This window comes from Chaetodon trifascialis, chromosome 18 (genome assembly GCF_039877785.1).
Source record: "Chaetodon trifascialis isolate fChaTrf1 chromosome 18, fChaTrf1.hap1, whole genome shotgun sequence".
In the NCBI taxonomy this organism is placed as follows: domain Eukaryota; kingdom Metazoa; phylum Chordata; class Actinopteri; order Chaetodontiformes; family Chaetodontidae; genus Chaetodon; species Chaetodon trifascialis.
The window spans coordinates 12,959,116-12,976,096 of NC_092073.1; the positions used below are offsets into that span (position 1 = coordinate 12,959,116).

At 43.5% G+C, this 16,981-nt stretch overlaps 1 protein-coding gene across 2 annotated transcripts in view; it reads right to left on the reverse strand.

Moving 5' to 3' along the window:
- The window catches only part of pola1 (polymerase (DNA directed), alpha 1), a 51,120-nt gene that overhangs the window by 21,732 nt on the left and 12,407 nt on the right, over positions 1–16,981 (reverse strand). For both annotated transcript variants that reach the window (XM_070986296.1, XM_070986297.1), the window contains exons 27-34: positions 9,157–9,189; positions 8,177–8,269; positions 7,877–8,082; positions 7,604–7,736; positions 7,336–7,467; positions 6,861–7,035; positions 6,081–6,262; positions 2,231–2,362 (exon numbers count right to left, since the gene is read on the reverse strand). In XM_070986296.1, the coding sequence (XP_070842397.1) occupies positions 2,231–2,362; positions 6,081–6,262; positions 6,861–7,035; positions 7,336–7,467; positions 7,604–7,736; positions 7,877–8,082; positions 8,177–8,269; positions 9,157–9,189 (1,086 nt within the window). The remainder of the gene's footprint in view (positions 1–2,230; positions 2,363–6,080; positions 6,263–6,860; positions 7,036–7,335; positions 7,468–7,603; positions 7,737–7,876; positions 8,083–8,176; positions 8,270–9,156; positions 9,190–16,981) is intronic.

Sequence of the window (16,981 nt, forward strand, 5' to 3'; positions counted from 1 at the left end):
ACACACACACACACACACACACACACACACACACACACACACACACACACACACACTTTTACAGACAGTGCATTCCACTCACTCAAGACCAAGGTGTTAGACGCTACCAGGAGAGAGAGAGGGAGGGAGAGAGAGAGACCTCCACAAAGACAACACAGGCATCCAGCCTGCTTCTCTCTCGGGCTGCTCATCAGACTCTGAGTACAGTGACAACTCGCCCTGAACATTGTTTGGTTTCGCGTCCTGTTTCCACTCGGTCTAAAAGGAATCTATCAGAGCTAATCTCGGTCACTGGATGTCAGTTTGAAAACAGTGTACCAACATAAATCAGAGCAACACAGCAGTGAAAGGAAGCTGTCAGCAGGTACGCTAAACAGTATTTCCCCAAAAAACTAGAATAATAGTATATAACAATTTAGCAAACATATGGAGGGGCTGTGGGTGGGTTTCCATCTACCTGCTGCCAGAGTGGAAATCTCAAACAATCTCAGAAAAAAGTTTTTGGGCCTGGCTGAGGAGTATCGATAAAGAACAGAAGCAGACTTAGCAAACAGATCATGACATTATTCTGATCAACTAACTGTTAGTAATCACAATAGGAGTGGATGGAAATGTGCATTAATTTGCTTTCTATTGCAGATTTGGTCAAAATTCAGTTAAATTTTGCATTTGAATGGAAATCCAGCACGCCTCGGGGTTCCTACAGTGTTTCATCAGAGTTTGCCCCAAACTTCATCATAAATGAAGTACATTTATATGAAATAAAACATTAACCTTCAGGGAAACAGCAAATGTCACATATGTATGAACTGACGATGAGGCCCACCCGCTAATTAAATTAATCACAAGATGAGATGAGATCAGCATCCACGTGGCTGATCGCCTTGGCTAAACACTTCCCTGGAGAATAAACCTGATAATTTATGCGGAGATAAACTTGTGGTTTTTGAATGACACCATTAAGACTAAGAGTCTACAGCCACGCCAGCAGCTCTGTGACGCTGTACTGGACTGAACTTTGGGCTAAATGCTAATGTCAGCAGGCTAACATGCTAATGTTTAGCATACAATAGATTTCTCTGAAATCACCTCAGTTTCAAGGGATAGACTGCTGACATTTGCTAATGGTAGGAATGTCAATGTTTTGGACAAAGTTTTGGATAAATTAGATTTATTAAAGAGTTGCAGAATCACCAAAGTTACTGTAACTCATCCTGTGAGGAACATGAATGTGTATTGTACGTTTCACGGCAATCCATCCGAACATTAGTGTGACAAGAGAGGAAACGTCCATACGGTGTGATGCCAATCCGTCTCCTATATGTCGAGTTATTATCAAATCTACCCGATCTTTAAAGTCAAACACGTTTGACTAGCTGTATTTTTAGTTTCTCCAATGACGCAGTTTTACCAGATCTATCATTTAAATTTCACCTAATCATCATAAAAAAAAAAAAATACAACAAAGACTACATGCTACACTTGGTATTCAATGTAAGAATGGCCATTTAAGTATTTTCATGGATCATGCTCCTTCATATCTTTCTGGTGCTCTTTTCATTTTGCAGGCATAATGTGTTCTTTGGTTGGAAATGTCAGCGCAGTGCCCTGCTGAGGTTTTCTCCCTCTCTTGTCCAACATCTTTTTTTGATGGCTTCTCTTCCCATTACTGCATTGGTTGCATCCCACGTTGCATTAAACATAGTCCAAAACTATTATACACACTTTGTGGGAGGTCAATTTCACAAGTTCTGACTGTTTCATTACAAACAGCTCAGTTTCTGTCCACGTACGCATGTATTTTGTCAGCTGAAGCATTTATTTAATTTCTTCAGCAACCACAGCCCTTAACAGTGTGTAAAGCTTGGTGTTTGTGAGGCAAAGATTTATATTTAGAGCATATTCTGCTCAACTGAAGGACATGCTCTGAAGAAATGTGTATTGTGAACTAACTGCAACCTTTGGGGAAAATTGTTTTTAAAAAAAGAGGGGAAAAAATAGAAGAAGAGAGAGAAAGTCGTCAGCTGGCCAGCTGTGCCAGTCTAAGAAGTTGCACCATTAAACACTGAATGAAGTCCATTTGTGGCCCCACAGGTGGTGCAGAAGTAAATGCACGAATGCTTGTGTGTTTGGGTTCTGAGCTTGTGCAAAGGAGAGTTTTATTGGAAGAAACAGTCGCATTTAAGCCTCACTTACACTTGCAAACTTGAATACAAACACAAATACTCACAGAGTAGTATTTCTTGATATGGCGCCGGATGTCAAGTAGCAGCTTATTGCTGATGTTGACAGCGCAGTCGATGGGACGGCCCTCGCAGGGGACGTGACAGCATCGCGTCAGGCTGGTCTCCAGCTTTGGTCCCTGAGACACAGACAATAGAGTAATTCACACAAAACATCGTCAGCTGCAGCTATTGAGCAAAAATTCAAGAGTCTTGTTCAAAACAAATGAACTAAACAGGTGACAGCAGCATTCAGGTGAGTCAGAGCAGAGCTGCAGACGGATTTAAATGTTTGCACTGATTGACAGGAAGGTCTGCACAATATTGCATGTGTAATAAAGGAAACTTGTGGTGACCACTATAAACTATTTTAGGAGACAGTGAGCTTTGTTACTTTGAGAATCTGTGAATCAAAAAGTGCTCAACACTGAAGGCTGGTATTAAGCGCTGGGTCAGATTCTCAGTGTTTACTGACTCCAAGGTAACCAAAAAAGCCTTATCTTGCAAATGTACTAAAACTCAGTTCAGACTTGTGTGTCAAATTTCTATTTCAAAAATGCTGAAAATACGTTGCCGTCATTGCTGAATTCACCCAAAATCCAGGAGTGAATTAATTTCAGCTGCAAATTCTGCAGTCTGAGCTATTCTGTAACCCCCTGAAAGTGATGATCTGACATCAGAGCCCACTTCATGCCATGATTGGTCAGCGGTGCAAAGGTGAGAGGAGCCAAGGTCTGAACTTCTCTCCAAAGCTTTTTTTTCCCCCTCTCTTGACATGAACACAAACAGGTGCCGTCCTATGAATGCCTTCCAGGAGAGACTGTCTGCACGCCATTTCAAACGACATGGCGCCTCCCTCTCTCGATGACAGCCTGCTTTTCACCCTGCAGTCAAGAGTGGCTGATCGGACAACACCTCGCGCAAACGTCCTCTTTTTTCTAGTGTTTTAATTACAGAGTTCGAGTGAAACCGCCAAGCGATCCACCACAAGTCAGGTGACCATCACCACCACCCTTCAACTGAGCCAAAAGCAGCCCTGAGGTGGGGTGACTTCTGATCTATTTGGTATCGAGGATCAAATCAGTATCATTTCAGTTTCAAGTATGGTGACGCTAAACTTGGTATTGGTATCAAAGTCCGTACTCCGCATCGTAGAAACACTATTTTGCGTGATGGCCTGTTGTTTTGAGTCTTTTGATAGGGGAAGCATTTACTCCATTCACTCCTACGGCGCCACCATTTTTCATAACGTCCCATGCACAAATAAACACGCACAGGGATTCATCACAGGTGCATTTTTAACCTTCCAATCAGAACAATTATGTAACACAGCGGCTTACTTTTAAAGCTCCACAAAGAACATGTCACAAGCGTGGAGGGCGTCAGGGCTTAAAGCACGCGTGTGTCCAGTAAATTTCAACGTTATTGTAACCTGAAGAAAACAGGTCAACACGACCTCAGTAGCCCTGAATTGAACAGTTGACAGCAAGGCTTATAGTTAATGCAATGGAAAAAGTAGCCGCAGTACATAACAATTACACTAAATATAACAGCTTTAAACACTCGCTCTTTAAACCTGAACTCCATTTAACTGTCACATTGACAGCAGCGAAAGGGGAAAAAAAAAAGGTTTCTGCAGGGAAGTCAATGACACACACGTATGCTTGTGACACCCCCCCACCCAGCCACACACAGGTTTTTTGTTTGCCTACATCATTTCTTTACGGGGGGAAAAAAACTCTCATTTTCTCCCAGTTCCAGTCAATCGGCTCCGTTCATATGCAGACAGACACATTAACCCTCTCCATCTCAGTCCATCCTCCTCCTCCTTTCCTCTTCTTCATGTTTTTTTTCTTTCCTGTCCGCTCTGGATGAAAGCAGCCTCTCTCCTCCTCCCCTCTTAATCTTCTTTATCTCACTCGCTTCATGCCAAACTTCATTTTGATTACAGAAAACTCCCAAAACAAGCTGTATCTATACAAATCATACGACACTTACTTGCCAGTTGCCAAAGCGGTGTCTGTCTTCAGATCACCTCTTCAACCAACTGTCATCTACACCATCTCATCCCTGCACTTTAAACAAACTGTGAAACAATTTACAACGTCAGGTGTCTACCCTGACCGTGCCTCCATCCATGCCTTGGTCTGATAATGTGCAGCTTTCACAGCCTGTTGATTTAACTGCTCAGTGCGGGATGCCCAACGCTCTATTAAAACCGAACTCAGGGAAATCCCTGCAGCTCCATCCAGCTTTTCATTCCCCTCCATGCTTAATCTTTCCACCCCCCCCCCCCAGCTAACTTCATCAAACAACTTTCTTCCTCTGTCTGTCCTCCATCATCCATCACCGCCTCCTCCAACCATCTTCTGGCACTGTGTCAGTGGTGGAGTCAAGGCCCATCTGTCCTCCCCTCTCACTGAGCTGTTAGACCATGTTCACCACCCTAATTAACTTCCTGTCTTATCGGTTTGGCTGTGTGTGCGCGGGCATACCGGCCTCTGACGCACGGTGGAAAATTAACACCAGTAATCAGACGAATCCTGGTTAATTTAGCACAAAGAAATTCACAATTAAATGACATTTCAAGGCCAGTTTCTACTGTTAAACCATCAAAGTAGGAAGGCTCTTTAGCGTCTGCAGAGCGTTTGATTCCCTTCAACAGAGCTTTTCTGGAATGCTTCCTGTACGTCTCTCAGTAAAACATGGCCGTGTATCCTCTGAAGTGTGTATTGATATCAAACGTTTTATGGAGTGTGTGTGTATAATACTCCTTTTTTTTAATTTAATGAAAGCTCCCTCTGCCAGCGGAGGACAGAGGCTTGTCAGTTTTATTAGTGCGTTTCAGACAAGAAAAAGCTGCGTGCCCTGCTCCTCATTAGAAACTGATAACACACACACACACACACAGAAACACACGACCTTGGCCTGACAAATGGAAGGAGATCCGTGTGTGTGTGTGTGTGTGTATATGTATGTGTGTGTGTCCACAGAGCAGTAGGGGTTAAGGAAAGGCTTTTCAAGTTGTGGAGTCCAAACTATGCCAATGAAAACAGAGTCCATATTGGAGCCAGGCAGCTGTCTAAAAATACAGACAGAGACACAATATGGAGGATGACTAAAGCGTGAATCCTTCACTGGACGTTTGACTGAAATGCCTTCGGAAACACCATTCTTCCACTCTCAGACACTTTCTCTGTGTCTATCCTGGATAATCCATTACACCAATTAAACACACCATTAGTGATAAAAAGAAATCTTCTATGTTTCCTTTCAGTCTTTCTTGGTTTCTCTGTGAGGTTTTGTGTGCTGCACACACATCCATGACTCCACAACTTACTCTTCTTCTGCACAGACATGTGCTAAAACAACGTTTTACACATTTCCATGAAATCTTGCAGCTGCATGCTCTGTGTTGCATGTCAGCAACAATCACATGATTCAAATACCGGCATCTGCAAACGGATCAATGCACCAGCTGACAAACTGAACTGTGACGGGGAAGATATACTGCAGAATGGAGAGTGACGGAGGACATGTGTGAGGTTATGTTAATATGACAGTGGGCTTCCACTCATCATTTTCTATAAGCAAAATAAGAGCACTGACAGAGAGCTTCATCACATGGAGCAACAAAAGTCACCTGCAGCTCAATATCAGCAGAACCAATCAGCCTGTGGCGGACTGCAATACTTCAAATTTGGATGCTGCTGTAAAGAAGCTACAGATTGTAACGTGAAGAACATCACGATGCCACAGTGAAGCTGACCTTTGACCTTTTGGATTTAAAACATTATCACTTCATCAATTTATCCTAAGAGAAGATAAGATAAGACAAGAGTGAGTGCATATACTCACAGCTCCTTCAAAGACGCTGTCGTAGATGTTGTCAGTGCCACACTGAGGACAGGTGAAGGTGAACCTCTCACAGTCTTTGTAGCGCTCCTCGTCTGTCAGCTGGACCGGAGCTCCCAGCATGCCATCAGCCTCGTCCTCCCTCTGGTGCTGCTGCTGAGCCCGGAACTGACTTGGGTCCAGACCTGGCATGGACAAAAGATCATTCTGGTTTACACCACAGACGTCTTATCCTGTTGAATTACTTCTTTTTACGTTAATTAGAACAATTTTTCACACACAGACGAGGAGGAGCGGGCAAAATCCATCCAAACCTCTTACTTTTAACGCTATCAGACAACAATGAAAAATCTATTTTGTACTTTTATTAGCCGGTTGTGACATTAGGTATGACAACTTTTCTATGTTTGGCTGCCTCAGCTGTCAACAAACCATAAAACAGGAATTATGACTAATGCTAACATACATAAAGTGGGATCAGTCGTCCCGCTCAAAGTAAGCTGTGCCCCACAAATACCTCATGGCCAGTGTTCATTTATAAAATAGTGTGTATTTAAACTGCAAATGACAATTCTGATAATGCATTTAATCCCAAGTGTCATGCAAGTTGATGTCAACACCAACAAAAAACGCTTTCACTCATTTAATCTTAATTACATGTTTTCATTAAACAACAGCATAAGCCAACCTGAAATTCCTCAAGTCCTGCTTAACACCAGAATGATGTCGGGCCAATAAGGCTAAAAGGCCTCTACAGTCTACCAAAACCTGTCACTGACGTACCGAGCCACGTGGCGATGAGCACGCTGTCGATGCCCTCGATGGGGTCACAGATGCGGGACACCACAGGGTGAACCTGTTGGGCGAGGTAGTACTGAGTGTCCAGACTGAGACCCTCCTGCTTCTGGAGCTGCTCTAGAGCATAGGCTCTCTGACTGGCTGCCAGCGTGGAGCCGTCCTATGGGAGACAGTTTAGTAAATTACTAAAATTAGGTGTTGAAATTTAATTATAAAAACAGTAAAATAACAAGTGAAATGTGTCTGAAGAGATTATATTTACACGCCTGATTCTGACCCAACTTGTTTGAAAGGAAGCAATGACGCTGATGAGGTCAAACATTAAATATAATTAGTCTTGGTCCTGTTTTCAGTTGACTAGATGTCAAACAGTATGAGCAAGTCATCACATTCTGTTGTATTTATGTTTTACTGAGCATCCCAACTTTTCAAGAATCAGGTTTCTCTCATAGACACACACCTTGCAGATGATGTAGGAAACCGTGTCTCCAGCTTTGACCCGGCGACCGCCCTGCGAGTTGATCCACAGAGCCACGTGGACGTGAGGGAGGCTCTTCTTATCAGGATAGTCCTGAGGATCTTTAGTCAGAGCCTTGACGAAAGAGACAGAAAGCCATAAAGAACAGAAAGAAAACAGAAAAAAAACAAAAATGCACTCAACATCTGCTCGAGCCTCACGCTGGGTGTGTTCGTCTGTCTCCAAAACACACACAGAGCCATGCCCTCACCTTGTTTATCTCATACTGGTTGAGGGGTATCTCGCCAGCTGCTACTTTCTCTCCCACCTCCACCAGGTGTTTCTGGATGTTCTCCACAATAACGTCGCGATTTTGGTCTGACAAGATTTGACCGATGACGTAGCTGTGAGAGCAGAGGAGAGGAGTGCTCAAGATGTTCACTGAAAACCTTTGAAATACTGGATATCTACTCCTAAAGGTAAAGTAACAGTAAGATTGGTCACATGCTAATGTGCTAACGCTAGCATGGATTATTTAACGTACTTGCCGCATTCCTTGGCCAGGTCACACCAATCTCTGCGGACAATGTCCAAGCCTTTGAGCTCCTGCTTGACGCTGTATCGTCCTTCGCCGTGATTCTCCACCACCAGGGCGGCGTATTTCTTCTTCTTCAGGAGTAAAAGTGACTTAAACACACCGTCGATGTCGATTTCCAGCAGTTTGTAGAGCTTGTTTACTTCTACCTTTACCTGGGAATAATAAACACAAATATGCTCGAGGTGAAAATGTTTAAAATAAGGAAACAGCTGGAAGAGATGAACATGCAACAGGTCTACTACAAACCTTAGTGCCGAGTTTGAAAACTTCCTCTAGAGACGTGCTGTTGGTGTTGATCATAATGGAGTCAGTGTCTCCGTAGATGACTTCCAGATTCATCTGTGTGACACAAGAGGCAAAAAGAAAAATAGTTAAAGAAGTAAGATAACTTACATTATTGGCTTCAAACTATGACTGGACAGCAAAGCAGATTTAATGAATTTATAGAACATATACGCAGTATAAACGCCCTGAATCCCATCCATTTCAACTGAAAACATCAAAGACGACCAGTGACACCAAACCAGACGATCAACAGATCAATTAGCCAAGAGTTCAACCTGGAAAAATCTATTATTATTACTGTGGAGTAATACAACTGCATTATATCTCTTATATCTCTACATAATAATACTATATTGTTATTGCTGTATTTTAACGTGACTGTATTATAATCATTTCTTCTTTTTGTGTGTATTTCATGGCATTGTATTATCACTGTATATTGTGAGTACATAACATACACAGTACTGCACACCCATTATATAAAGAGTAACACACTGTACATAAAACTGCAAAGTATTACCACGTATATTGTATTTCTTATAAATACCTATATACTTAGAGTACATATAGTCGCACGACTTGACTTCTTTGACACAAATGCTTGTTCAACTCACATCTTCTAAGGTATTATACATAATGGACGTGTCTCATTTCATCATTATAATTTCTTTAATGTCTTTAATGTAATTTTTAATTACTTCATTCAAACAGTTCTTCAGCTTTTTTCTAACCTCTTTCTAACTCTAACATGTCAATTTCCCACAGGCAGAAATAAAGACTTCTCTTAAATACCAATTTTAACTTGCCATAGTCAGGATATAGAAATAAAGAATAAAGTCAAATCCTATTCACCTGAGTATTTGAAGCTTTTTTAATCTTCCTTGACTAGATTTGGATTATATTGACTGATCAGGACAACCAAAAGCTTGTTAAAAGCTCACCTTCTGAACCATGTCCTTGGTGTGCATCAGAATCTGAAGGAGGAAACAAACACAGTGAATTAAAATACACGTTCACGTCTTTCATTTTATGTTATTTGTTGTGTCTGAAGCATGACGAGCTTGCATTGTCTGAAATGTGCCCCACAAATGACTCTGACTTGACAATAGAACAAACGAGGACCGCCACAAACAAAAGAACACATTACAACCCATACAGCATTGCAGCACAGTAAACAAACATACCGCTCGGGAACAAACAATGATTAAACATGAAGTTTCTATGTTATTTATTCTGTGTGTGTGGCGTGTGTGCGCGCATTTGTGTGGACACGGGAACAGAGCAGGTGACTTGCTTTTAAATGGGGGATAATTGGCTAAGAGGGCAATTATGAGAGCGTGCTGTGACAGGCGTCTTTTCAACCCACACACATCCCAGCCGGGCGACACATACGCACACACGCGTAAGCGCACCTTAATGACTCGTAATGGCCTTTATTACCCGCAGAGTGAGTGACGGACAAATAAGGGAATTCTGTTAACGCAGGTTGTCCACTGTGTGTGTGTGTGTGTGTGTGTGTGTGTGTGTGTGTGTGAGAGAGAGAGAGAGAGAGATCTGAGCAGCAGAGGGATCCCAACAGGTGGGGGCCCAGAGGAGGGGAGGGCAGCGTGTGTGTGTGGGGGGGGCTGCGGGTGGCTAATCTGGGGGGGTCGGAGGGACGGAACGCAGTGTGACCTGTCACCAGCAATCTGCTCCTCAATCAACCACGGCCGCATATATACACACCCCGACTCACACTGTGCTGTGGGGACAAGGACGTGGCTATTTCAGAGTGTGAGGAAGGGGCGGGGTCGGGCTGCGGCAGGACAGGGGAAACAGAGGGGGGGTGTTCCACTCCCTGAAACCAGAGTGGGACTTAAGCATGCTTTATGGGCTGCTACATACCACTGTACGGTGGGGGGAGTTTGAGTCATTCACAGAACAGCCTCCTCCATTAGGGATTGCAGTCAAGGTCAAGGTCTCGCCGCAAACACACACACATTCACACACACACACACACAAATCTTGGCCTCAGCACAGACACACTAAAGTGTGCTGCTAAGCTTCAGGCAGACGGAACGACGAGCCTGTCTCCTGATTTGATTGACTGTACAGGTTGATTCATCTACATCACAGCAAAACGGTCATCAGTTTTGACTTCAGATATAATAATCTGAGATATTTTCAATACCCCCAAAAACAAAACAAAGATGCTTTTTTGTGGCTTCAAGTCATGACTGAAGAAGCTTTTTTCTTTTAGGTTAAATGTGAATCAAAGCAGCATTTAGCGAGCGGAGAGCAGGTCATTTAACGCACAAAAAGAAGCTGAAGAAACGATCATTGTTGAGATATAAAACATTCACAAGCTGAAACTCCACACACTGAAAACATCTGACCGTCAACTGTATCGAACGCTACAACAAAGAAAGGATGGAGTCGAAGGTGAAGCAGGTCAGAAACGCAGAGGCTGCAGATATAAACTGGACGTAGACACTGAAGAGGATGTTCTTCTGTCGCTTATCTTCGACAGAATCTATGCTCAGTAGCACAGGAACACATGAAAAGCGTGCTATGAAATGGTGAAAAAAGTTGAATCCGGATCAGCTTTTGCTGCAATACATCGTCATCCAACAAAAAGCTGCAGCCTGGCAGACCAAATCCATGCAAGTGCACATTTCTGTACACTGTATTTTTACCGTTTAGCTCCCGATTGGCACAATAAAAGTCATATTTCATTAAGTCACAGCCACTTGCACTGTTTAACGCAGGCCTTTTGTCTTCTGCTAATACAGACACTATAGAGAGAGAGAGATCTCTTAATGTTGACAAACTTTACGGTGTCATGATGAATATAATCATATCAACAAATCCACTTTAAAATCTACCCTTCAATACAAGCTGTGGGCTCTGTGACACAACAGCAACAGAGAGGCGCTGGAAGAGGCAGCAGACAGAAGCAGAGTGTGGAATGATCAGAGAACAGACAGAAGGAAAAGGGCAGAGAAGTGATGAATAGAGAGATGTGGGAAGGCAGGGACACAGCGACAGCAAAGCGAGGCGAGGCGAGGCGAGGCGAGGCGAGGGGGGAGGCGGGCGAGGTGAGAACGTGTTGATGTAATTGATGTGTGGACTCATTTAGACGGGTTTTCCATATGCTGTCACTTCCAGCAGGACGGACTGTTTTACGGAATGAACCGTGTGAAAGACAAGTCGTTTGACCATGATGCAATGCGTGTGCGTGTGCGTGAGCGCTCATCTTTAAACACATACCAACACACACATAATATATGGACAAATGCAAACACACAGGCCAAGGAGGTAAAATGAGTGTGTACATCTTCTGTCTGATGACTGCGCTCGTCAGCGCCGCGAATGCCGCTCATACTGGGCAAAACAACTGAAAAAGCTCCACTTTGACTCGTTGTCGTGATATTGTGTTATTTCTCTCGGTAATACAATCAAATCTTTCACACCATCTCCCCCATGTCCAATTTTAATAGTTTTATATCTCCAACTAACCAACATCAGTCTCCTTCTTGCTCTATTCCCCCTTCTGTAAATGTATAAAATCAGTTCAAATCTTGCAGTTATCATTTCAATCTTCTTCTCCCACCGTACAGCATCACTCAGTTTTGCTCCTGCCTCTTTCGCTTCTTGGCTCCTTGGTGTTAATACAGTGTAATTAGACTGGACACTAATTGAGCGGCTCACTGACGAGTGCTCCCACAGAGCGAAGGATCAGGACCGAGGATTTCTGGGTAGAAAAGACAGGTTTTTCCCACCTCAGTCTACCTTTTCAGGCCGCCATCCAGGCTCAGTTTGTGCTCTCCGTACGTATGCGTCAAGTAGAACACATTGCACCGAAGGAGTTTGCATGAGTGCTTGTTCAAAACAAGGCAACCTTTAACTTGGAGAGTCACACCAAAGTATTACAAATACTACTGTCCTGACTCAAAGTTAAGCTTACTTGTGTCAGCTAGACAACATTTTTACAGATTTTATACATCAGTGAGATGCTGAAAATGCTTTCAACCAATAGATCATAAACATCATGGCAGCCAGTTTATATGCAGTAAGACAAAATAAGAAACCAATTGCATATGGTAAATTAATCTTGAATATCACATTATAGAATAATTACTCTCACTATCTACATTAAAGCATGTTGGCGTGACACCCACACTTTTCATTTAACCAAGTATCCTCTATTATAAGTAAATTCTATTATGATGATTTTGATTGTGGACAGACCTCCTGCCTCAGCATGCATTAGGAGCTGCAGCTGCCCTGTAACAACAGCGCTGCACCACCGATTCACATCACAAACAACAGGCTCTAGCTCCATCAACACTCACATCTCTCGGATGTGGATCTCCGTCCAGACCAGATTATAATAAAAATGTACATGGTCCCTTGTTGATTATATGACAGTCAGAATTACAGTCCCACTGAACCTAAAAGATAAGCTGGAAACTTGTGGCAGATGGCATCTTCAAACAGGCTGCAGCCTCTTCAGACCCAGCGGTTCAGGACAGTCGTACATGTGTGCTGCGGAGGGTTCTTGTGTCCTTACAGTATTTCAACAACTGACTCGCACAGCTTGCAAGTGACATTTTCCCTTCGTACTCCCCATTCTTTAGAACATAATGTACCCAACAATCTGCCTTGAGACTTGAGGGCGCAGACTTCAGGGCACCTGACCCTGCCAATGTTGCTAAAAGATGTAGTTGGGTTAAGTGGTGCTACCGTAGTCTGTAACACTCAAAGCTGCCACGAAGTGACCGAGGGAGACAAGTGCAGGAGCGCAGGCCCATGATGAAAAACAACTGTTGTCCAGCTTACTAGCGCGGCCGAATAAACCAAAATCAGGATTTTCAGAACACATAGGACAGAAACGGACTGGAGGTTTGATGTCTTAGTCCTTGCATCTCACTGTACACTCACTGTTCATTTACTTTTAACTGTGTCTCACGTCATTGCACATGCACCTGTGTGTCTGTGCATGAGCTGCACTCATTAGCTGTGCATTATTGCACCCTGTCATGCTAATTGATGAGCAGTTCAACCTTGTTGTGATATCCACCTTTCCCCCAGCTGTTACTCAGCTATTTGTTGGTCTCATCTATTAGGGATTTATGTGCCTTGTTATCATGTCACTCCCATGTATTCTTTACTTCAATCCACCCCCCGACCTCCTGATCAAAATATCTTTTGTCTTTTGCCAGGCTGTCAATTTCAATGAGGAAAATGGGTCCAAACTGGCCTTCACCGCTTAAAGTGACAAACAGAACGACGAGTGGACAAATGAGCAAGTTGCAAAAGGTGATCCAAGTCCCACCTTCAACCTCCCATTCTGAATGCCTCCACACACACATGCATACCCCATACACCCCTCCGCTGATCAGCGGATCAGAGGCAGCATGTTAAGCCTCAGTGCGGCAGAGGGCCCTTGTAAAAAGAGCCTGGGGCACCACTGACGATTGTTTTGAAAAGCACTCAGCTGAAAAGCATTTTGGGATGACAGTCGGCCGACTGAAATAGCACCTGTGGAGGAACACACCACTGTCAGAGCTGGGTGGGGTGGGGGTGTTGTACGCACAACACGTACACAAGGCGCGTAAGTATGCGCGCATGCACTCACACACAAACACAGAGACGCCCTCTTTCACTGACACAATCTCACACACAAAGATGCGTAAAAAAAATGTGAGCCTCTCTTCTGCTAGTGTGAGCTCTCATGTGCACACACACACACCCACAGAGAGAGAAAATCCGTCTTTCACTAAAATGATTTCACTTGCATGGAAGAATGCATGAGCGCGCGCACACACACACACACACACACACACACACACACAAACACAAACACAAACACACACACACACACACACACACACACACACACACACACACACACACACACACACACACACACACACACACACACACACACACACACACCTGTCCTGGCAGATGCCATAGCTGTGTTCTCATGTCTGCTGCTGGGAGGGTCAATCTGTTGTAAAGCTGTGTCTGATTTAATACAACCGGCTGAGATCACACGCGCCGGCATTCATTGAAAATAACTCGACAATGACAACAATCCTCCCGCTGTCTGGTCAATTAAAAATATGGTGCTTTAATAGCCGGAAAGGACACATCCTGATGTGTCACTTCACCCCTGGCACAGTCAAAGTGGTCGCCAATGAATTCCTAAAATGTTGACAGGAAGTAGCGTACGTTTGTGTGGATAGTCAAGAAGAGCTCAGGTTAGCGCGTTTGGGATAGCAGGAAGGTGAACCGACTATTTCATCAATCATACACTGAGTCAAATCTAATTTTTGTAAACATATTTTTATCTTTAAAGCGTCTTTTCAATATTTTTTTTTTTAGTTTTAGTTCAGTCTCACTGCTCTTATTGTGTTATTTTCAGCAGCGGCTGTTAAGCTCTAAAAGCTCCAAAAAGTCAGTGAATGCAACCTGCTCAGCACCAAACACGGTGGAGCATTTAGCAGCTCAAGAGCCTGACGTTTCCCTCAGGAAGTGATATGATGATGCGTCAAAGTGATCACAGCTCGTTTCTGCTGAGCTCTAGCGGTTTAAAAAAACTCAGTTATTGCAGGTTTAAATACGTCGCAAGTCGCAACTTTCTACATTATCACTTAAATATTTCAACTAGGAATGTGTGGCGTGGTCGCTTAGCTAACACAATATAACAGTAGGTGATGTGGTTGTGGTGACCGATCAGAAAGAGACATCTTTGTACTGTAATTCAGTCAGTTAAAACAGTCCAACAGGATAAGAGGACTGGCTACACTTGTGGTTATTAAGACAAGCAAAACATCAAAGCTGAAATTACTAGTTTCAAATAGCAACAGTACACCGTACCTCTCAGAGCTATGACCAGTCATTTGTGGTACGAGACACCCACCACTGATCCTTTTCTATTTCTATTAAATTAACATTTGCAAGGAGCTGCTCACACACGAGGGGAAATTATTCAGAAACTGGTCTACACCTACGTTATACCTTTGTCATCCATGAACTGCTGTAAAGTTGATTAGAAGATCAAGTTCATTCGGTCAAGAAATCTGAAGGTTTTAATAGAAGTGAACGCATGTATCACCTACTTCCCAAGTCAGCTCCAAACATGTACTTAATTATCCTCTCATTTACAGTTCTATCAGTAGCCCTGATAAAGACAACATATGTCAGAGCAATTCATAATAAATCGTAATCCCTGACGTTAGCCCCGTCTCACATGGCCTCATTAGTAGGTGTTACTAAAGTCGCAGTTTAGCTTCCTAAACCTGTCCACTGTCATCCCTCACAGACAAGCTAATGTAGCCAAAATAGCAGCGCTGCTCCCATGTGACTATTTGTTAAGTCCACTCCTATCAGGAGTAAAGCCAGCTCTTTAAGAGGGGCACAGAACGATGGAAACACGCAGCCCTCATTTCCCCAGACATGAGCATGCACACATGCATGGTGCCCCCCAACACACACACACACAAGCAAGCAAGCAAGCATGTGCAGGCTCGTGTGCTAATGTCTAATTCGGGGAAATGTAAAAATGACCCGTGATTCTGAGACAGCAGCAGCGACTGAGACACTGAATGAAAGAAATGGAGGCGGCAATATTATTTACACACACATAAGACATGATAGGGTGGTTTAGGTATTCAAGGGTCTAATTCTGGGAAATGATTTGTGCTTCTCGAGACAAGAGGAATGGTATAGAACCTGAATGACGGACACCGGGGCCAACAATATTTACTTAGACTTCATTACAAGCACACGCACCCTCACTCACAAAGGTTTAACCTAAACCAAACTTTGACCTCTCCACGCCCTCGGCTCGGTTACCCAAGCCCGCTTCTATCCTTCACTCTGCATGCCATCCAATAATGTCAACTACCAGCTCCTGTCAGGCTGTTTTTAAACACAAGGACAGAGACTCAATTACAGCAGAATGGCTCTGAGGAGTCGTCCTCCGTCCTGACACACACACACCTGCTAATGGTTGTCAGGTTTGCTGGCAAAAGGGCCAAAAGGTCAAACCAATCTGCGTTCCACAACAATCAGCGGCTTCCACGAGCCTCCGTTGTTAACATCGCTCGATTAGGAGGACGTAAACACGCAAACACAGGCATACAAGTTCATGTTCAGAGACAGGAGAAGGTTCACATGCTTCCTGTATTAAAGCATGTTGGAAAAGAGCTTCTGATTCATTCTGTGTCCTCACTAGGGACGAAAAGGACACCAGTTTCATGCTAAACCATGTTAAAACACCAACAGCTTGCATCACCGTTTGGAACTTTTATCATGATTAAAAATACTGTTCAGCATCAACCAAAGTTGGCAAACGCAGGGACACAACCGCAGCGTGCAACACCAGTTTGTTTTCTGTCAATGAAAACGGAGATTTTTCAGCCTTCCAAGAGGGCTAAGTCTGAAGTTTTGTCATGTCTTGGCTTTTATAAGAGCATTGAGGGAAATTGGTGGAAGATGGTCACCCTGTCTGCAGAACATGCATAAAGAAAACTGCAGCTAAAGGGGCAACGCCATGAACCTTATGAGTCCTCTATGTGACCACCACCCAATACTTCACAGCCAATGTGAGGTGCGTTAACTTTTCGCTTAATGCAGGATGTAGGGACTTCGGAAAGGTGTAAAACATCATGGTTTGAAGCTTTCAGTGTTATCTACTCATGTAAAAACACTACATGCACCATGTGAATGCTGACTATTCGCCATGACAGACGACATGGTAATGGCTATGTCATT